This window comes from Planococcus citri, chromosome 5, assembly GCF_950023065.1.
Source record: "Planococcus citri chromosome 5, ihPlaCitr1.1, whole genome shotgun sequence".
Classification (NCBI taxonomy): Eukaryota; Metazoa; Arthropoda; class Insecta; order Hemiptera; family Pseudococcidae; genus Planococcus; species Planococcus citri.
The window spans coordinates 62,843,510-62,865,638 of record NC_088681.1 but is presented as its reverse complement, the minus strand read 5'-3'; the positions used below and the strand labels follow the sequence as shown (position 1 = coordinate 62,865,638).

The 22,129-nt window shown below is 34.1% G+C and overlaps 1 protein-coding gene across 6 annotated transcripts in view; it reads left to right on the top strand.

The window, feature by feature from the left end:
• Window positions 1–22,129, top strand: part of LOC135848732 (obscurin-like) — a 142,847-nt gene that overhangs the window by 84,566 nt on the left and 36,152 nt on the right. For 4 of the 6 annotated variants that reach the window (XM_065368705.1, XM_065368704.1, XM_065368702.1 and 1 more), the window contains 18 exons: window positions 5,887–6,051; window positions 6,575–6,715; window positions 6,812–6,974; window positions 10,141–10,455; window positions 10,540–10,698; window positions 10,843–10,938; window positions 11,363–11,599; window positions 11,681–11,822; window positions 14,473–14,657; window positions 14,734–14,852; window positions 14,930–15,189; window positions 15,272–15,450; window positions 15,524–15,917; window positions 15,998–16,282; window positions 16,359–16,534; window positions 16,615–16,720; window positions 16,814–16,995; window positions 17,293–17,376. In XM_065368705.1, coding sequence (XP_065224777.1) covers window positions 5,887–6,051; window positions 6,575–6,715; window positions 6,812–6,974; window positions 10,141–10,455; window positions 10,540–10,698; window positions 10,843–10,938; window positions 11,363–11,599; window positions 11,681–11,822; window positions 14,473–14,657; window positions 14,734–14,852; window positions 14,930–15,189; window positions 15,272–15,450; window positions 15,524–15,917; window positions 15,998–16,282; window positions 16,359–16,534; window positions 16,615–16,720; window positions 16,814–16,995; window positions 17,293–17,376 — 3,388 coding nt within the window. The remainder of the gene's footprint in view (window positions 1–5,886; window positions 6,052–6,574; window positions 6,716–6,811; window positions 6,975–10,140; window positions 10,456–10,539; window positions 10,699–10,842; window positions 10,939–11,362; window positions 11,600–11,680; window positions 11,823–14,472; window positions 14,658–14,733; window positions 14,853–14,929; window positions 15,190–15,271; window positions 15,451–15,523; window positions 15,918–15,997; window positions 16,283–16,358; window positions 16,535–16,614; window positions 16,721–16,813; window positions 16,996–17,292; window positions 17,377–22,129) is intronic. The other 2 variants (XM_065368703.1, XM_065368707.1) reach the window with 2 other exon arrangements.

The window sequence follows — 22,129 nt, the reverse complement described above, 5'->3', positions numbered from 1 at the left end:
TCATTTTTCTTCATTTCACTGGCTAAGCTACCGATGAATCAGTTGAGTACATTTTCGATTCAGTTAACAAATCACTGAATCGTTCAGCCATTTTTAATCATTGAATTAGGGATGTTATCGTGATAGGTGAGGTATTTTGAGGGAAAAAAACGCCTTTGATTTTGATCAAATTCACTGAGAAATTGTTCACATTGAGTTGAAAATGCCCCATTTAAAATTTAAGACCCCCAGATCAAAAGGGTTGGAGCTATGAGTCTTCAACTTGAGTCATTTTTAACGTAAACACAATTTCTTGCCATTTAATTATATGTATTACCTAACTTTATGTCAGAAAGGGATCAACCCATTATCCCCTTCCAAAAAGGAGGTATTTTGAATTTCTGCTTGTCCATGAGTCCTGATGCAACGACATCCGATCAAATCAGACCTTCTATTAGGATTATGGGGGCGGGACAACGAGTCAAGCGTTGAAAAGTTATGAAAAGCAAAATTTTTCTCACTTTCTGATTCACAGAAATGAGAAGAATATTGAACTCAAAAAGGCTATAGGTGGATAAGTATGGCGAATTTGCCCCCGAGAGCTTCAGGGTTGATATTTGCATGGAAGGTGGGTACCCTTGAGCACCTTCCGTCACGAAAGTTTCAGACCCCCAGACCCTCCCGTTTTTGAGAAACCCCCCTTTTATGAAATTACAATAGAAATTTTTTTCTCAGCCCCATGTGAACCGATTTTTCAATTTTTTGGTATGTTGTAAACATCCATAAGAGGTGTCCCCACAAAAATTTTCACACCCCTCCCCCCATATTTCCCCTCCAAAATGACCTTTTTTAGCTTTGTTTGCCCGTTTTAGCAATGATCATGATTCTGCACAAGAATGGGAATAGCATTTTTAAATGTGTTTTCGACCCCCAAAAAACATATCTATATTTTTTTCAAAAAAAATGTTTGGTGGGTCGTGGTCAAAAATTGAAAAAACTAACAGAGGGGGTAAAAATGAATTCTGGTGTAAATTATTGTTTTTGGTAAACGAGGTGTCGTTTCCATATGAATCGAACCCCCCGAACACGAATATGACGTCCAATTTAATGCTACCCTCAACCACACCTCTCCAGTGCCTCTGCCCCCACCTCAATTTTTACTATTATACTAAAAATTAAGCTATATGATAATATTGGTGTCGTTCTCATATGAATCAAACACCCCGAACACGAATATGAAGTCAAATTTTATGCTATCCTCATCCACACCCCTCAGGTGCCTCTGCCCCCAACTAAATTTTTACTATACTGAAAGTTGAGCTATTTTCATAATATTAGTGTCGTTTTCATATGAATCAAACACCCCGAACACGATAAGACGTTCAATTTAGCTCTACCTTCATCCACACCCCACCAGTGCCTCTGCCTCCGTCTCAATTTTTATTGTATTAAAGGTTGAGCTATTTTCATAATGTTGGTGTCATTTTCATATGACTCAAATACCCCGAACACGAATATGGCGTGACGTCCCATTTAATGCTATCCTCAATCACATCCCTCCAGTGCCTCTGCCCCCACCTCATTCCTCACATCTGCAGGAATAAATGAGAAAAATTGCTATCATTGGGCCTGCAACCCTCCTAGTGGCAGGTAGGGTGGTTTTTTCAGCTGTTGAAATTTCTCATCGTAATATTCAATTTTGGAATTTATTTGCTCAAGACTGCTGAAACTTGGAGAAAAATTGTTTACAACGTTTTTAAGATAATCGATCTGGTAATTTCAAAAATATCCTCCAAAAATTTCAAAATTTGTAATTAAACTCTTTTTTGAAAGCTTAGGTAAATTTCAAAAACTTGCCAAATTTTAATCCACTTTTTTCAAAAATTTGAAAAACATCCAAGAAGCATGCTATTTTTCAACTATAGACTTTTCGTGAAGGGATTCGTAAATCCGAAGGGGCATAGAGGCCAGAAATTTTGGTCAAAATGTAAAAAAATGTCCAAATATCGTGTGGCATATCACCTCATATGTTTTCGAGAGCGCTGAATACGAATATTGACTCATTTTTCCGATTGAACCCCTCCAACAGACCTCATTGGCTCCTCGAAATTCCTGAAAAATGGAAAAAAATCATGTGACATATTATGGTTTATAACAGTTTTGGAAACGCTGAATACGATTATCAATTTATTTTTTTGATTTGAACCCTTCAATGGCACCTATCAGCCCTCTTGAGTACAAATATCAGCTTGTTTTTTTCAATTCTTCTCTTGCAACATCTTCATTGGCCCCAAAAATTTACAGAAGATTAAATGTACATATTAGAATTTCTGTGTTGCTGGTCTGATAGTTTTTGGATAAAGTTTCTTCAAGTTGTAGGTAGCAGTGCTGAGCAATTGGACTCCAAAGTTGTGAATTATGACGAGAAATTTCAACTGCTGAAAAAAAAACTTATCTTACCTGTCTCAATGGGGGGGGGGGGGGGTATTTGAAGATGGATTGAAGGGTCAATGATGGTGTGATTTTTCTTCTTCTTATTTTTCTTCTTCTTTGATGCAAAGAACCTACAAACAAATTCAGCAAAATTAGAGTACTCACGTGTAATGACCTTTTGTTTAAATTTTCATATTTCAGGTTTCTTCGCCCCCCCTCACCCAGATTTCACATACATTGAGGAAATAATTTTTGAGTCAGTGGCTTCAATTTTTTCATGGGTACTTTCATGAGTGAATTTTGTCAAGATCCTTGGTGCCTCAAATGTTTATACATCATGATGAATGATTAAGTAGGTAGGTAGGTAGGTAGGTAGGTAGCTAGGTAGGTAGCTACCGATTTAATTGAGAACATTTTACATGTAATTGCTGAATTAATCAGTGAAAATTATCTCCTGAATTCAGTGGGAGGAAGGGGGGAAGTTCTTTTTCCAAACACACAAACCGAAACTTGGAGGTGCATAAGAGTGGTCTGTCAATAATTTTCCCAAGAAAAATTGTCCAATAAATTGTAGTTTTCTAATTTTTGCTCAAAATACCTCAAAATATTAGGCCCATGGAAAAAACCTATCACTTTCTGCTCTGAGAGAAATTTTGTGTTCTTCAATTTTGTTCATTTTCATTTTTTTTCGCAGGTCTCGTAGTGAAAATATAGAAAAAAATTGAAATTCTTCATTTTAAAAATCAATTTTGATTGAAGTTCAACTATTCTCTGACCTCAGCTCTAGATATTTTCTCAATCTAATTTATTGATTCAAGTAGTTCCGTCGAGAGTCAAAACAAACCTAGAGCAAATGTAACTTCCCTTCCCATTCTCAAAAAAACACAATAAATTGAAGTTTTTAGATGACTTTTTTTTTTGTTGGAAATCCAATTATGCACTTGTACAGTTGATAATTCATTGTATTCATCTCAAAATTTTCATTTCCCAAATCCCTCCAGAAAATCTTGACTCGTGGAAAATTGCCCTATTTTCTTATCCTTCTCCTAAGACTCGTGAGTTCAAATCTGTAAAGAAAAACAGACCAGTTTAGAGGAATTTTCTTTGGATAAAATTCAGAAATCTATCTTTTTTTTGGTGGTGATTTTTGATCCAAAATACGAAAATGAATTCTTTTTTAAAACATAAGTATTTTGACTTTTTGAATTAAAAAAATCAACTCAAAATAGTTCAACCGAAGACAATAATATAGAGACTAGTAATTTGGTGCATACTAATAATTATACAATTTTTCAGAATTGTTGACAAGAAGAACTTTATGAGGGAGGGGGGGGGGGGTGAAAATGACTCAGAGATAAAATGAAACAACCTCGTTATTTTTCAAATTTGTTCTCCAAGTCCAATGGGCGAAGTATTGAAAACTCTAGTTATTTTCGAGTGATTAAAGGTCGTTTGGAATTTTTGTTGATTAAAATTATGGAACAAAAATCATGAAAAATTGAAGGTGCGTTATCCCCCCCCCCCACCTTGACCTGGAGCTTTTACAAATAAAAAAGTAATAATAACAAAAAGCAAAAAAGGTTTTACATTGGAAATATTATTTTAAAAAATGATTGAGATAACAGCTAATAAGGCCTTTTTGAACTTCCACCCCCCCCCTCCCAGAGACTGGTAGTGATATAATTATGAGGAATTACAAACTAAAAAATCAAATTTTATCCATTTTCATCTCAAAATACCAAATTTTTTGAAGTAAGAAAACATGACAAAATTTTAAACTCAGTGATGAAAAAAAACTCATTGTCATATTCCGCCGCTGAAAGGGTTCTAATTCCCCTAACATGAAAAACCAGCTGATTCAACCCCCCCCCCCCGCAGCAAGATTAGTTTTCAAATTTCAAACTTGAAGACTTGTTTACAATAAATAATACATTATTCTTCTTTTAGTGTAATACGTGTTAACAAATCGATTGGCTTTCCATTTCCCTGTTCCATTACATTTGCAATAGTCCTTTTGAAGGGGGGTGGGGAGTACTGGAGATGGAATCTGATTTTATTTATTGCAGTTTCTGGCTCTGTGGACGATCTTTTTCAAATTTTATGGGCTTCTATTCTTATTATAAAATCGTGATGTGTTTTTCAATGGTTTTGCTCGATGATTTCGTTCATCAATACATCGAGGTTTTATTTTTCATTTTCATCTGCAAATCAATTTTTATTCATAGACCATCGTGAATGATTCCCTAACTACATAATTTTCCTATAAACTTACATCTGTTACATAATCATGCCATGTTGTCAGTTCCGGCGAAATTATAAACTAAATTTATCCGTGTAATTGAAAAATGTGTTGTTGTCTGCACCTAACGTAGGGATTTGTTCGAAGTTGAAATGCTTCCAATAAATTAATGTTTTGAATTTTTCACCTGCAGAGTAGACGTGTCTTCATAAATCATGTTTTTTTCAAACCCTTTTTCTTCCATAACTTCTTCGATGGATTCGAAATCATCGTACTTACTACTCGTTATTTCTATGGCTCAGCTGTCGTGAAATTACTTACCTCACTTACTCGTACTTTCGTGTTGAAAAAATTCGAAAAATTTAAATAATTTTAAACAAATTTGTCACGCGGTGTACTTGGCTAGTGGCTACACTGCTTCGTTTCGTTATGTAATTTTCTCGTATTCTGGTCGTGATTTAATTCGCACTTGCGAAATTTCGCATCTCGCGAGCAATTTTATAATATTTTGAAATTCGTCTTAGAATTTTTGTATCATTGTACGATGATTGATCGTTTTTTTTTTACTCCACTCGAGTCAGAACGAACGTCGGTTCAAGAATTTTGGCGCCAAAAAGAGCCTAAAATTTGAAGGCGTTTGCGTTACGTGCGTCTCGATTTCATCCTCGTGTGAGTCATGGTTTCGACGTGTGTTTTTTTTTTTCATTCTAAAAGAAAAATTTGAATCAGCTGTGACGTAATTGTTTAGGATTAGGCGGATGAAACAACCGAACGATGAACAAATAAGGTTTTTTTCTTCGTTATCGACGTGTGCGTACTAAAAGCTCCAACTTATCCGACGTGGGCTGGGCATTGTTTTACATTGGAAACAATAAAGGCATAAATTATAGCCAGCGAACAACAGCTCGAAGTGAATGGTAGACTGTCGATATACGTATACAAATAAAAAGTATAGTAATTTCGATCCTACATTAACCTAGTGATCTATTTAAAAAATTAAACTTTTACTAACACCCGATGACCTACCAATAATGTTAAAAATATGTGGTAATCCTCGTATCGTGTCGTTTGCCAAGTTTTATGTCGTTCAAGTTCCATTCATTCATTTATACGGCGATGGCGATGGCGTCCTCATCACACACAACAGAGTTATCATCGTTACACAATAAATTATTTAAGCAGAAATTTAAAACTATAGCCTGACTTTTTTCGTGGGTGAATTTTTTGTTTCGCAGGAATTAATCAAGTACTCGAGAATCTTAGGAGAAGATATCACTGATTTAGAAAGAGCTTTAGAGTTAATGCTATGGATACCTACGCGTTGCAATGATCTGAAATTTATCACGAATATCGAAGGATTCCACGGAAATATACATAAACTCGGTCGTCTAATAAGACACGTAAGTTGACAGGGTGTTTTCAATAATAATTCGACTACTAGGTAGAGAGAATAAGGAGAGGAAAAATTGAAAAAAAAATGGTTATTTTTAGATCGACTAAATTTAACCGTTAAAGAAATAATTTGCAATGAAGTTCATTCTCGTTCGCATTAAAAATATGTATATTAAAACGCCGAATGTCATAAACAATATGGTTTTGGCGTCTGCTTCGATTTTTCTCTGTGCATCTTGCAACGTCTCTATATTATGTATCTAGGCCCTTTAGTGGGGTTTGATGTTTGATGTGCGAGAAATTTCGAATTTATGCATCTGATCGTATAAATTGACTGTAGTTATTTGAAGATTTTTGGACGTTGAAATGGATGTCGAATTTTTACAAGTTAACGAGATGAGCGAGATGTCTGTTTGTATAACTGTAAGGTGTGTTTTGTTTATTGAGAGACGTGAAATTTCCGAAATATTGAGGTGTACTGATAATCGTATTTGTACGAAGGTTAAATAACTATTTACTTTTTCTTTTCAGAATTGGTTTTTAGTCAAAGATAAAAATAGCAACAGAGGACGAGAAAGATACTGTTTCCTTTTCAAAGCTCGATTTTTAATTTGTAAAGTTCGTAGAATATCCGAAGATCGAGTCGTATTCGTACTCAAAGAAATTATAAAGGTGAGATTAATCACTACTCACGTGGCGAGTTTTTTAATGTTTTTTTTTTTTTTTTTTTTTTTTTGTCGTCACTCGAATGATCCATTTCTGCGTTAGCTTCCAGAAGTAGACGTTAAAAACAATCCCAGCGATAAACGAAGTTTTGAAATCCACCATAAAGAAGGAGAATATCGAAACTATCCGTATACTTTCACTGCCCACGAAGATGATGTGAAACCAGACTGGTTAAGAGAGATACAAGAACATGCTAAAGATCCACGTGAGTTGAACCTTGCCAAAGTACATATTATTATTTGTTCAATGAGGAGCTATTTTCAACTTTTTTGAGAGGCAGCACAAAAATGTGTCTGGAGTTCTAGATTTCGAAACAATTTGCTGAAAATTACCCCCTCTCTCGATGGTTCAACTTTCAACATTTCTCAAATGGCTTTAAAATTTGACTGGCAGTCCAACTTGCACTTGATGAAGAGAGCCTGAAAATCGAAAACGTGCTGAAGAGGTTTTAAATTTGGCTCATAATGTTAATTCGTTGAGAATTTATTTTCCCAAAAATTATTCAAAGCAGACAAAATCTGGTTAGTTTTATTTCTCTTTATGAAAAATGGCAATACTGATTTTGTGGCTCAAATACTCCGGAAAGTTGAGCGTGCGTATTTGAGGGCATATGGGGAGGAGTTCAAAAATTTCGTAATCTGAGGAAGGAATTTTTGAAGAGTGATGGATGGTGGTAAAGAGGGGGGAGGGAGTTGAATTTAATGAGAAATCATACTGTGCTCAAGGTTCTCCAGAAAATAAAAGGCCTTACAAAGGTCCAATTATTTAATACGGATATTTTGTTGAACACAAGAGTGGGTCGATTTTGCATTTTTTTTTTCAATTTTGAGAAAATTGAGGTTGGCAGCTTAAAAATATTGAAAAAGGTTTTTTTTTTTTTAAGTTTTCAAAAGTGAATCTGAGTCATATTCAGCCCTCAGAATAGTAAACAAAAAAAAAACTGAAAAATTCGTTCAAAAAACTCTGATCAGTGGTTACAAAAATGCTGTAAGATTTACCCTAAAACATCAAATTTTCGATGTAATTTCTTTCGAATTTCCGACTCTTTCCATTTTTCTGGGGGCTGTGTTTTTCATCTGAAGGTTTGAAAATTTTTTAAAAAACTGAAGAAGTCACGACTTGTTTCGTTTCTTGGAATATTTTTAGTACGTTTACGTTCATTTGAGCTCATTGAGCCACCATTGGGGGTCCTACCTTTCAGAATTGAAGAAAAAAGTGAAAACACGACCCACTCTATAAGACGAAAGTTGAAAAATTTAAAAATACTATTTAAAACAGTATTTGGTGGAGATGTCTTGACACCCCCCCCCCCCCCTCAAAAAAACATCAATTAGAATTTTCAACTCTCAGTAACTTTACTTTTTAGTAATAAAACGACGCTGGATGCTCAAAATTCAAATTTTTGTGGGAGAATGATATTTTTTTGAGTCGGTTAGACTAACAGAAAAGTGAGATTAGGGAAAGGATTCGGTAGTTACGTGTTATTTTACTCTGTGAATTTCCAGAAAATTGAAGAACTAAGGATGATAGGTACTTACGACTGCGATTTTAATTTCAATTTGAAAGTTGAGTAGAGGGAGGGGGGCTGAATGAATCAAATCGAGAAGCTGAGTTGAAATTTGGACTCGACTCCTCCAAAAACATTATAAAAAAAACGCATCACGCGATATTTTTCAGATTTTCTTGGGGGGAGGGGAGGGGAGGGGGTTGCCTTTTTGGTGATTTTTTTTATTATGGGTGAGGGGGAAAATATTAATGATTTTTCCGTTGCTGGAATGAGATGACTTATAGATCTGCTAAAGACTCTGGCCACCATTTGAAAATTTGAAAAAATTACCTTAAAGAAATTTTTGAACCTTTTTTCAATAAACTGATTGTCAAAATCTGGATATGACCCCTTTATACCCTCTGTTGTTCCCCACTTTTTGAAAAACTCAAAAAATTACAGAAAATTGTGGTATAGGATGTCAATTTTTACTAATTTAAAGGTCTTGAATTCGAATATCTACATTTATTGAGTTTTTAGATAGGTACCTAGTACCTACATACAACATTTAGGTAGCATTCTTGTTCTCAAATCTTGAAAAAAAAAGTTTGAAATATTGTAAAAAAATGATGTAATTCGTATCTTTTTTTAAAAATTTAATGGGAGGGGGGGGGTCATCACTGAAAAATGAATGAATGTTCGAATTCAGCTCATTTAAGTTGGTAAAAATCAACAAGTCTTGCCATATTTTTGTGATTTTTTGTGCTTTTCTTAAATGAGGTAAGAAGGGGGAAAAGGTGGGAGAATATTGTGCTCAACACCCTCAAATTCTGACCATATTTGGAGCTTTGGTGTAGGGGGTGGGGGGAGGTCCAGAAGTGTTGGTTTGAAAAAATCTAGTGAATATTTGAACTTGGAGACTTTGAATTATGTCACTTCACGTTTCTATTTTTTCAAAATTTTAATCAAAATTGTGGACTTTTGTACCTTGAGTGGGAGGGTGGGAGGGAGGGAGGGAGGGAGGGGGTTGAAATCCTAATTTAAAAAATTAGTTTGTTAAGAATTGGATAAGATTTTGGAAATTATTGTATAAAATCCTCAATGTTGATGCGTGGAAATACTGAGGCTTAAGATTATTTCGCCAAAATTTGTAAAAAAAAAAATAAAAAGATGGCCAATGGGTGAAATTGAAGGACTTGGCTCTATTTTTGGTTCGAGTTGGTGGAATGAGCCAGATCCCCAGATAGACTTACCTATTTGAGTGAATTTTGAATCAATCGAAAAAAAATACTTGCTTGGGGAATGCTCCAAAAAAGGGAAGGGAAAACCTTCATAATTTTCGAACCAGTTTCCAATAATGATGTTTTTGCAGCGAAACAAGTTAAAGTTCTCAACTACATATTTTTCAAAATGAATTTTTTTACTTGAATTCTAGGGTGAAAATTAGGTAATTTTTTGAGCTCCTCTACCATTATCACCTATGTTTTAGTCTGATTGATCTTGGAAAATTTAGTTGATGAGAAAAAAGTTGAATTTTAAGAGTCTTGTGTAATGTATGTTGGGGGTGGGGGTGGGTGCGGGGTGGAAAGCCAAACTCTTCATCTTCCCACAAAAAAGTGTAAAATCTAAAATTTTCAATTCTTCCAACGGTTTAGTTCAGATGCCAATCTAAAGCCGAGTATTATCAGACATGAAGGGAGGGAGAGAGGGGGTAAAATTTTTATCAGTAAATGTTCAAAATTCAAGACACAACTTTGTGCTAGCCTCCTCCTCTTCTATTTCATTCGACAAAAAAAAAAAAACTTTAAGTACATAATTTTTAGTTATTTTTCAAGTCTCATCTCAAATAATTCACCCATTCAATAAAATAAATCCCTGATTCCAGTAACACTCGCCGAACACACGGCCGACGACTTGAAACTCCAAAGTCAAGCCGAAGAAGATCCATTCGAACCTTTAAAAGGTGTCGAACTAGATATCTCACCCGATATCGAACAAGGTCTCGATCCTATAGAAAAGCGCCTGGCGCACAGACCGCTCAAGCACGTTCCCGAGCCGAAACGACCTCCTTTGGTAATACCCAAGAAACGAACGCCTATTTTTGTCTGCGAAGACCCGTCTCCATCGCCAGAACGCGAACCCGAACCTGTACCTGAGCCAGAACCCGAACCCGAGATGATTTCTAGCTATACGTACGAAGGTATGTAGCTCCAAATTTACGTTTTGAATTCACGAAAAATTACGTAGGCTTACAATATACATCTGGTCATGTTTTTTTTTACAGAATACTCTTATCAGGAGGAAGTCCACGTCGAGACTGTCGAAGAACCCGAAGAAGAATGCGAAGAAGTGATCGAATTCACTGGTAAAAGAAAACCAAAATATATACCAGGGGTATCCAGACCTCTGTTCCATTCCACTATCAGAGGATCGAGCAATGAACGTGAGTATTATCCTTTTTTTAAATTTCTTTTCGATTAAAAATTTGGTTTATTTTTATTGTACAATTTTTTAGTTATTTTTCCTGTGTTTTATTTGTACCTTTGTAAATGTTTATAAAATTATATATCGTTGAAAAACGAAAAAGGTTCGGACGAATTCGACGAAGAATATAATTGGTGGAAATATACTACCATATCCTCTGATTTCCTGAGAAAAACGCAATACGAACCAGCTATAGCAGGTTGATCCCCTAATATGTACTATTCCAGCCTTCAGCTTCGCTATTATACGCTTTGTAGTCTTAAAAGTGGTATAATGTACTTTGTACTCGCTTAGTACTACCTAGAGACTTTAAAAATTGAAAAAAAAAAATTACGCCGAAGCTGAATATATTGCTCACTGCTCAATTGACCGAGCGAGCATACACAATTGTTGCGCTTTTTCCACAGCATACGAATTTCTACAGAATTAGATTCCATCGCTGCCGCCTCATAAATGCTTAAATCATGTATCATGTTCAATGTAGATCCGAAGAAGTACTATGTATGTTTCGTTGTAAATTCATTTCATGAAACGCGCGTCACATTCTAAATATAAGAATATTCTTGTACTTACCTATACCTCTTTGATTAGAATCTGAATCTAATTCTGAAATCATATTGCAGCTGGAGATAATGCTGTTTTTGAGTGCGAAGTCGAAGGCGTTACGTCGATGACATGGCTCAAAGATAACAGACCGTTATCCGATAAATTAGCCGATCGTATCTGTATCACTCAAGAAGGAAACGTTTACAGATTGGAAATCAAGAATGTTAGTGAGACTGACTCGGGCACTTATACTGCTCGAGCTGAAAATGATATAGGCGTGTCCTACAGCACTGCTCATTTGATCGTTGAAAAATGTAAGCAGATTGAAATTTTTTAGTAGTAGAATGGTGTAAAATAAGACTTGTTTAATTTGACGAATTATATTTGTATTTCAGTATCTGACGAAGAGAAGAAAGCACGAGCCAAAGCAACCAGTCCTGTATTTTTGGTACAGCTGAAAGATGCTGAGCTACTGGAAAGTACACATGCTAGATTTTTGGTCAAAGTTAATGGCAATCCGATACCTGAGATTCAGTTGTGAGTATTTTATTTGAATGATGTTTGTTCTCTTCTCAGTGAAATGCTTTGGAAAAACTTGAAAATCCTCAGAATCTAATTTTTTCGAGTTTTTTTTTTGGCAGAATTTCCCATTTTTTGATCTTGATTACCTAAGATGTTGCAAGTTTAGATCATTCTAAAAAAAAATCATCCCCGAAACAATTTTTTTTGTTGAAAATTTTTGCTCTGAAATTGTAAAAAAATATTTACAACAGTTTTTATTTTACAAAGTTTTGGGCTATCTTTTTAAGAAAATAATGTAACGTTTTGGAACTGAAGTTGATTTTTTTAATCATGAGTATTGATTCGCCTATTTCAAGACTTGGATAAAAAGTTGATGTTGAACTTGGGAGTATCATCGAGTTTTGAAAACAATTAAGATGCGATCCCTCCCTCCCAAATAGAAGACCTTGAATCAAATTTTCAAAAATTTTTACCCCAAAAAAAAGAGAAAATTTGCGAACTTGTTCACAAAAAATCCCTTCAATCAGATGAATTTTAAATGTGAAAAAATGGGCATAAATAATTTTACATGGTTCTAGCAAATTTGAACAGGAAATTGTTCATGGTAAAATTTTTTCGTTAGGATTTTTGGACCCCTGAAACTGTCCTACGATATTTAAAGTTATTTTTGTATTATAATTTTTCTTGTAATTTTTGAAAATTTGAAAAAAATGAAGATGAAAAGTTATTGCTTTAAATAACTAAAAATTTAAAACAATTTTTTGAAGCAGTTGACTGTTTTTTTTTAAAAATTTTTCATCATAACATAAATTTAAAAAAAAAAATCGTGAACCTTATTTTGGAAATTTTTGAAAAAAAATAGCTGTCATCCTTCTTCCTCCCCCTCCTAAATAGAAGACTTTAAAATCAAATTTTCAACATTTTTATCAAAAAAAAAAAAAAAAAAAAAATGAAAAAAAATGTGTAGATATTTTACAAAGAATTCATTAAGTGAAAAAAAATGGGTACAAATAATTTTATGTGGTTTGATCAAATTTAAAGAGGAATTTGTTCGTGGTAAAATTTTTTCGTAAAGGTTTTTTGAACACTGAAAATCAAAAAATACTGTGTTTTATTTTAAATTCTTTTTGAACAGTTCATCATTTTTCTTATAACTTTTTATAACTTTGAAAAAAATTGGAAAAAAAGTTGAAGATGAAAAATTGTCTTAAATGTTTGAAAAATTGAATTAATTTCTTGGTGCTGTTGACTGTTTTTTAAAAGTTTTGAAATTTTTAATCATAACATAAATTTTAAGAAAAAATTTCATGAACTAAATTTTGAAAATTGGAAAAAAATGCGCAGGATTTTAATACAACCAATGAATTTTTTTTCTCACGAAGGAGTATCCCAACCTAGAAAAAATTTTTACTGGATAAAGCCAGCTCAAAAGAGCATTGCGAAAATGCCCCTCCTGCTAAAATTTTAGATCCTTAAGTTCATTTTTGAATCCTTGAGAGATTTTTTTAAATCAAATCTAAGCCACGAAAGGCCACAAAATAACCATTTTATCCATCTAGGCTGAAAATCTGAAATTTTGTGTGTATCCTATTTTCCATTCTCACTCGCCTTCTCCCTGTGGAGTCGACTGGGGCCGGTTTTGAGACGTTTCAAATATTCCTGAAGCTTACAGCATATTTTTGGAAATGAAATTTTTCATGAAAGTTTACTTAATCAACTTGGAAATCTGAAATTCACTTTACATCACAATATTTTAACACGTTGAGTGGGCTGATGATAGTTTTGAGCCAGTTTTAAGCCTGCAGTACTACTTTAGAAATTCTATTTTTCAAAAAAATGCCCTAAAATTTGTTCGAAAGAACTTTCGCTTCTACAAACATCTTTAGTCGACTCAGCGTCTTGAAAATAGCCCATTAGGCTATTAACTAAATTACAGGTTTATTACTTGAGTTGGTAAAATTTTGTAAAATTTAGTATTTGTTCCCAAAGACCTGATGAATGCTCTAAAACTGCTCAACACGACTTGAAACCGTTTACAATCTATTTCATCGGGAATCTAAAGTAGAGATGTATTCATCAAATTTCACCTTTCTGGATATTTTAGATGACATTTTGATTTTTTTTTGCTTTTTTTGGACCAAATTTGATCCTTAAAAATTTCTCAAAACTTCAAAAATGAATTTTTGCCTCCAAAATTTAGTCTTAATACAAAAAAGTAACAGAATTAGAAATTCAGCTTCATTTCTGGAGGTTAAAATCTTCAGAATTTGAGTTTTTTTTTTTTTGTAGAAATTCATATTTTCGCTGGTTTTGTCGATTTTTTGTTTGGAAGGGGGGTTGCGATGTAAAATTTTCGTCTACGACTTCCAATTCCAAAGTCCGAAAAAGATTTACTTAGATGTCGAATTTGATATGTCACCCGAAATCAAACTAGATCTGAATTCTATTGAGGAGCTCCTGGCGCAGAATCCGCCTAGCACATTTCGAACTTGATTCACATGTTTTATATGGAAATCGTGGCTTTGGTTTTCGAATACAAGGAGTGTTTCTTTAAAGACATTTCACAAAACTATTTTATCATTTTTTTTTTCATCGTAATTGGGTTTTCATTGTACTTTTATTTGAAAATTTCATCAATTTTTTTCACTTTCGACTTTCATTTCAGCTACAAAGGTGATCAGCTGATAACCGCAGATAACGAACACATCGAAATCGTCAAAGATGGCGCACATCCAGGTTTCTACGAAATGGTCATCGCTGATGTACGTCCAGAAGATGCCGGAGAATACAAATGCGTCGCCAGCAATAAATATTCAGACGAGACGTGCTCTTGTATCGTGACTGTGACAAGTAATTTTAAAATATTATTACTCCGGTGCTCACGTCAGTGCGAAAACAACCTCACGTGTGAATCTTTCATTTTCAGGTGAGAAAGATATTTTCGCCGGATTACAAGATGATCTTTCCGGCGGCACTCCTAAATTCATGTGGTTGAAAAATGGCAAACCGTTTTCACCCGAAGAACGATTCAAAGTTATTTTCAAGGTAAAATTTCGCGAATATTTGGCCTTCTTCTTTGTGTTCTTTGGTAATCGATAATTTACAAGGATATTTTCTCCTAGGACGAAGAAGACTCTTTGGCATTGGTTTTCCAAAACGTCAAACCAGAAGACGCGGGTTTATACACTTGCGTAGCGTCCACATCTCACGGAAAGATTTCATGTAGCGCAGAATTAACAGTTCAAGGACAAATCAAAGAGGTGGAAAAATTACCCAAGAAGGCGAAGATCGAATCGATCACCAAAACCTTCGAGGGAAATGTGGGCAGCACGACTGTTATCGAAGTAAAAGCCACCGGAGATCCTTTACCACAAATCAGATGGTAAGTTTTTCATATTTTTCCCATCAAATAATTATTATTTTATTTTTACCAACTGTAGCATTTGTGACTGATTTAAATACAGGTTCAGAGAAGGCGAAGAAATTGTCTCCGGCGGTCGTTTCAAAGTCCTGTACGAAGAAGAAACCGAATCTGCTTCGTTGGTCATTAAAAATCTATGCTTGGAGGATACCGGAGAGTATAACATAGTTGCCAAAAATTCAGCCGGAACAGATTCTCAGTTCGTTAACTTGACTGTGAAAGGTACCAATATTTTCCCTGAATATTCAAGATGTTTGAATCCAGAAGATACTTAAGTTATTGATTTTTTTTTCAGCCCCTCCAAAGATCAATAAGAAACTTGAAGATTTTACCGGTTTGACCGGTAAAGAATTGCGCTTGACTGTTCAAGTCGACGCTTCTCCCAAACCCATCGTGCAATGGTACAAAGATGGAATGACGATAGTGAAATCGAGTCGTTTCAAGTACGTCACAGATGAAGCTTCTGACTCCTATACATTGGTCATTGAAAACGCGACGATGGACGATGCCGGTCTGTACTCGGTGGTGGCATCCAACGAATTTAGTCAAGTCTCAGATCGATGCCACGTCTCGATGGAAAGCCCTCCGCAATTCGTTAGCACTATAACGAAAGAACTGGAGACATTGGAAGGGGACTACGTTTCGTTTACGGTCACAGTCGAAGGTGATCCGTTACCAGCAGTCAAATGGTAAGAATATCTGCCCTGGATCGTTCTCGTTTCTTCATTTGGTTCGAAATAGGGATCAATTGTTCGTTTTTGAATTGCAGGAAATTCAACGGTAAAGAAATCAAACACGATGGCAAACATTATAAAATTAGTTCGGAAGATGCCACGTTCACTCTGCTCATCAGTGAAGTCGATAGAGAAGATGCTGGAATGTATTCGTGCGAAATCAGCAACCAATGGGGTAGTAACGAATGCGACGGACATCTTTATGTCAAATGTTTACCTAGATTTGATAAAGATCTCGAAGATAGAAAGGTTAAAGAAGGAGATTGCGATGTCGAATTCACTCTGAAATTGAACGCTTTCCCGAAAGCTACGGTTAAATGGTAAATTATCTGTACATTTTTTTGGTTATAATTCCATCTAGTTTTACTCTCGGTAATATTTTGCTGGTACGATCAGGTTCCACGATGAGGCGGAGATCACTTCTAAAAAAAAAGAATACACGATTGTCGAAGAAGGCGATACTTTGAAATTGATTATCAAAGAAGCTACCACCAAAATGTCCGGTATTTATAAATGTCGCGCTGAAAACGAAGTCGGATTCAAAGAAACCACAGCGAAGCTATCGGTTTGCAGTCAGTATCTCATATTTGACAATATTTACACCTTTTCAAACCTCTTGTGTTAATTTTCAAGTCCTTTTGTTGTATTCCAGCTTTCCCTAAATTCAAAAAGGAACTCAGTGACGTCGACGTAAAAGAAGGCGAAACACTGAAACTCACCATTCAATGTGCAGGTGTCCCAGAACCCGAAGTAAAATGGTACGTTTTCGAAAAAACATATCCAATTTTATTCTTTATAATTATTTTTTGTACATATAACTGATCTTATATTATTTTTGTTCGTTTCTACAGGTTCAAAGATGGCGAAGAATTGTACAGCGATTCACGTATCAAAATATCTCGCGATGCTAAACGTATCGAGAACTATCATTTGACCATAACTTTGATCAAATCGGAAGATGGTGGAGAATACGAAGTACGAGCTACCAACGAAATGGGCACAGCTGTCACCAAGAGCTTGGTAACAGTGCTGGGTAAGAACGGTGTTGAAAAAATATACATTCGCACTCGTATTATTATCTCAATGTTGATCCCTTGCGTATTTATTCGTTTTTTTTTTTTGAACAAGTACTTATAGTTCTGTAGTTCTCAGTACCTACCCGTCTTGTATTTAAAATACCTACCTAATATTTTCTGTACCTACCTGGTAGTCTCGGTTTCTTACGTTAGCATAACATATTGGTACCTAAATGTATTACCTTTTACCCTACACCCTGTAGATTGCATGTATCCATTTGTTTCCTTATGCACATCCTATTTTTCTGTATTAGCTAGCACTAATCATTCGACGTTGACAAGAAGCGAACAAGACGAGCAGATTATACCGAATGGAGACCAGGAAGTTACTAAAACTGGTATGTATGCGATTTGTTCCACTCTGCATAGTATTTTTATTGTTAGCTATGTATTTATTTGATACCCATACTATGTAGTTTGATTAAGATCACATGCGTAGCTGTTTGATAATTTTGAATTTGAGGTAAGTTCATTCGAGTGTGGAGGTTTCTGAACAGTTTTTCGAATTCATTCATTATGAATGAATGATTGATTGATTGATTGACTGACTGACTGTAATCTCGATAATAATACTTAGAACTTTAAGGAAAAGTTGTCTCAAAAAACTCAGGAAGATTTACTGCAAATCTTTACGTGTCAGTTGAACTATTTTCACGGTATTTCGGGAATTTTTGACACCATTTTGCATATTGTTGATTTTTTTTCAATTTTTAAACTGTTTTCTACTATTTTCTAAAAATTTTAAGAATTTATATGTGTAAAGTTTGGTCAATTTTCGCCCTATTTTTGTACAGTTCTGATGAAATTCCATCACCTTGTCTTGTCGTAATTTTTTAAAACAATTTTTTTAAATTTAAGACACTTTTTTTTAAAAATCTTTATTTTATTTTTTATTTTTTTCGTCATCGATAACTTTTGTGTTGATTTTCCTGTTTATAGTGAACAATTTTTTGTGAAAATTTTAATGAAGTTGAAAATTTTTTTTTCATGTTGAACAATTTTCATGTTCAAGAACTTTTTTTGAGATTTTGGTAAATTTTATCGTGCTTAAGAATAATTTTGACCATTTTTTCCATCGTTTCTTACCTTTTTTTTTGTTTTTCATGTTTGGTCAATTTTTTGCATATTATTTTTTCAGATAGTTTTTCTGAAATTCTGGCAATTCAGCGTTCGTTTTGTGGCTTTTTACCATGTTTTTTATCGCTTGTTGTGATTTTCATGTTACAGTGTTTTTGTCAAATTTTCATCAATTTTTGCCAGTTTTGTGATGTTTTGAAAATTTTAGACAGCTGTTCTGTAGGGTTTCAAAATTTTAGCAATATTTTACCATGTTTTGTTTTATTTCTAGTGAGTTCATGAACTTTTTAACAAATTTTTGCCATTTTTTGTAATTTTTGCAAAATGCAGTAAAATTTTGAAACTATTTATTTTTGAGAATTTATATTATCAAGATTTATGTTTTCGTCGTTTTACTCTTATTTGTATCACGTACTGTAACAGTTTTAATATCACTTTTGCCAATTTTGATCGGGAAATTTGTTTGACATTTTGCGTAATTTGTGACGAAACATTTAGAGCAGGAAAATAACGTAAAAAAGCGAGGGTGAAAAGGGAAAAATTGGTACATGAATTTTTTCTTCGGGAATGTGTTCAGATGAATCCCCTGAACTACCAAAAAAAAACCACACCTTCTACCCCTGGAGCTAACTTTTTTAGGGGGCTAAAACCGGTTCTGATTCACGTGTTTTGCGATTTACTCCGAAAATATTAGGTTTACGATAAAAAGTACCATGACAAAAAATGTTCCACTTCAAATTCTCGACAATTTGGTACTACGCTCGATACCCATCCCTCAAAAGGGGTGTCTGAAAAAAGGGGTGGAAAGAGTAGGTGTTTCAAAAAAGTCAGTTTAATAAATTGAACAAAGTTACCACTTTATATCATTCGTTTTCGCTCAAATTTTCTTTACAAAGTCTACTCACTCAACTATTAATTACACCACCATTGATTGGTCTTCAATCCTCCCCAGGGGTCAGTGGCGTAGCCAGAGCATATCTGGAGGGGGGGGGTTTGGTTGTTGGAGAAAGGTCCAATTTTTTTTCATGATGAGAGAAAAAATAATTAGCCCGAGCGTAGCGAGGGCAAAAGCTTTTGAAAAGTATAGATTTTGATATGTAAAAGAACAATGCTTTTTTATAGGACGAGATTCATTATTTATGCTTCAGAATTTCAGTTTTTGAACGATTTTTTTTTTAGAAATTAAGCAAAAAGGCCCGAACAAAGTGAGGGTAAAAGCTCTTGAAATATCATGTTTTGAGAAGTAACAATTTTTTTTTAATGTGAGCAGTTCAGTAAATTATGATTTTTTTACAGGAAGTCAATTTCGTAATTTCATTTGACATTTTCAAGAGTTAGGTAGCTCTATGTACCTTGAACAGGTGTAAAAAAATTTAGAAATAGAAAAACTGTACTCAGCTCGAGCAATGAGAGCAAAATATTTCAAAAATGTGCCATCGAGTTCCAAAAAAGTCGACAAATAAGTCTCTTTCTTAAGACTGAAAATTTTAAAACAGGTACCTAGGAATAGCTAAAATAAACAAAAAACGTAACATTTGAGAATTTAAGTAGCCAGAGGAGGGGACCGGAAAATTGAACGTATACAGGCATCGCAAGTGGTCATTTTAATAATGACTTGGTCATTTTTTTCAATCTTGGTCATTAAAAGTCATTTTTTTCGAGAAAGTCATTTTTAGGTCCTTATTTTCATAGTTTTCCCTCGTCTTTAAATTTTTTTTAAATTTTACACAAAAAAAAAGAGAAATGTAACAGTTATTCCAAATATTTCATCATTTTTTTCTATTTTTATACTTTAATGGAAATTGATGTTACTATTAGTTGTTAGTTTCATGAAAATATTCCAAATAAAAATACAGTAAAAGCTCGTTATAACGCTTTTGGTTATAACGCTGATTTTCTCTGGTCCCTAGACAACCCCATTTAAACCAATGTAAAATTATTCGCGATATAATGCTCATGAGCGATTATAAATCGCGCTTTAACGCTCTAAAATTTAAGAAAAATCACATTTTTAAAATGATTTTGACAATAAAAAACCAATTTTTTGCGACAAAAAAGCTTACTTTCATGTAAAAAATTTGCACTTTCTGAAAATTTCGGCCGCAAGAGCAGTTTTTTTGTGCAATTCTTACAGTTTTGATTTTAGAAACAGTAAAAAAAACTTTTATGGCAAAATTTTGCAAAAGTTGCAGTTATACAAACAAGTAAAATTACTTTCGATTTTGGCCAGAAAAAGTAAGATTTTTCAATAACCTTATCAAACTTTAATAGAAGCTTGATTACAATTCTTACAAAAAAGGCAGTTAAGTATCTAGAATTTTTACAAAAGAGTAGAGTTCTAAATTTTTTGTCATAATCTTGAGAAAAAAACTGAAAAGTGAAATTTTTCAAAACTTAGGTAAGCTATATTGATTACTTTTTAGTTTTTTGGAAAATTTGGAACAAGAATGCAAGGCTTTCTGAAAATTTTGACCACAGAAAACAATTTTGTAAAACTGACATTACTATTCATATTTATAGCAGACCTCAAAATCAAAGTAAAATTTCAGTTTTTTTTTCATTTTCAATTGGAACAGTTGTTCAAATTCAAAATGAAGTTCACGTTTTCACTTCTTTTATTACGCTCTTTTTGCTTTAAAACAAGAATTCACGGTATTACGCTCATCAGCGTTAAAACGAGAATTTTGCTTATAACGCATTTCGGCTTATAACGCTCTTTTTTTTTGATCAATTGAAGAGCGTTATAACGAGCTTTTACTGTAATTTCAAAGCTTTTTTGCCGCGTACATTTTTAGCTTGAAATGTTATCAGTTCATAGCCAATAAAATGAATTGTGTTGGTTGATATAGGGTCTAAACATCCAGAAATCGAAAATATTAAGGTCATTTTTTAGTCATTTTTTTGGTGAAAAAAGGTCATTAAAGTCATTATTTTTTTTCAAAATTCAATTGCGATGCCTGCGTATACAATTGCACGTGTAAAATTGCACGTATACAATTGAACGTATACAATTGAACGTGTGTGATAATTGCACGCATGTGAAAATAGAACGTACGCAAATTTAATGTCTGAAAATAAATTGATGTGAGATGCATCCCTCCCCTTCTTGGAGGTAGAAAAGTCAATAGGTATCTACTCCTACTAAAATTGTGAGTTTCAAGATTTCTTTTTTTAAAAAAAAGCACTTTCTACAAAAACCATTCTTGTACTTTTCACAAAAATTTTTATTACCTCCCAATTCGGGGTAAATTTTTCAAACCAAAATTTTTAGAAGAATTCGGAATCAGAACAACAATTTTGAAGGAAAAAAAAATTAAATTTGGTTTGGTTAGTGTGGTAATTTTCCTTAATAAAAAAAAACACCTCCTCCCGTAGGTAGCTGGTACATTTCAAGCCTCACTATTCAAAGAATGTTTTTATATGATTTGCTTTTCCCTTCAAAACTCGATTTTGTCCTCTCCTTTCCTTGATTTCTTAAAGCAATTGCTTCAAAATCTGCCTATTTTTAGAACCCTTTCCAACATTTTTGAAAAAAATCTCAATTTTTTGAACTTCTATGATTATTATGAATAAATGAAATCAGATTGTTGAACGTAATAATTGAACGCTGTAAACGTTCTATTTTCACAGGCGTGCAATTATCACACACGTTCAATTGTATACGTTCAATTTCGCACGTGCAATTGTATGGGTGCAATTGTATACGTGCAATTTTCACCAACCCGCCAGAGGATGTGAACGTGATACGAATTGACTTATTGTTACCTATTTATTCATTACTATACCCAACTATTTGGTTTGTCGTAATATTATGCATGTGCAGCGGAGAAATGAGAAATTTTAATCGTAAAATTTTAGCAGCGACCCTGCGCCAATGGGGGGGGGGGTCTCGACCCCCCAAACCCCCCCTTGGCTACGCCTCTGCCAGGGGTTGGTGGGGGGGGGGGGGTGATCGATTTTTCAAGTAACACACAACTGAATTATATATTTGAAAAACGGGTTCAGTTCCTCAAA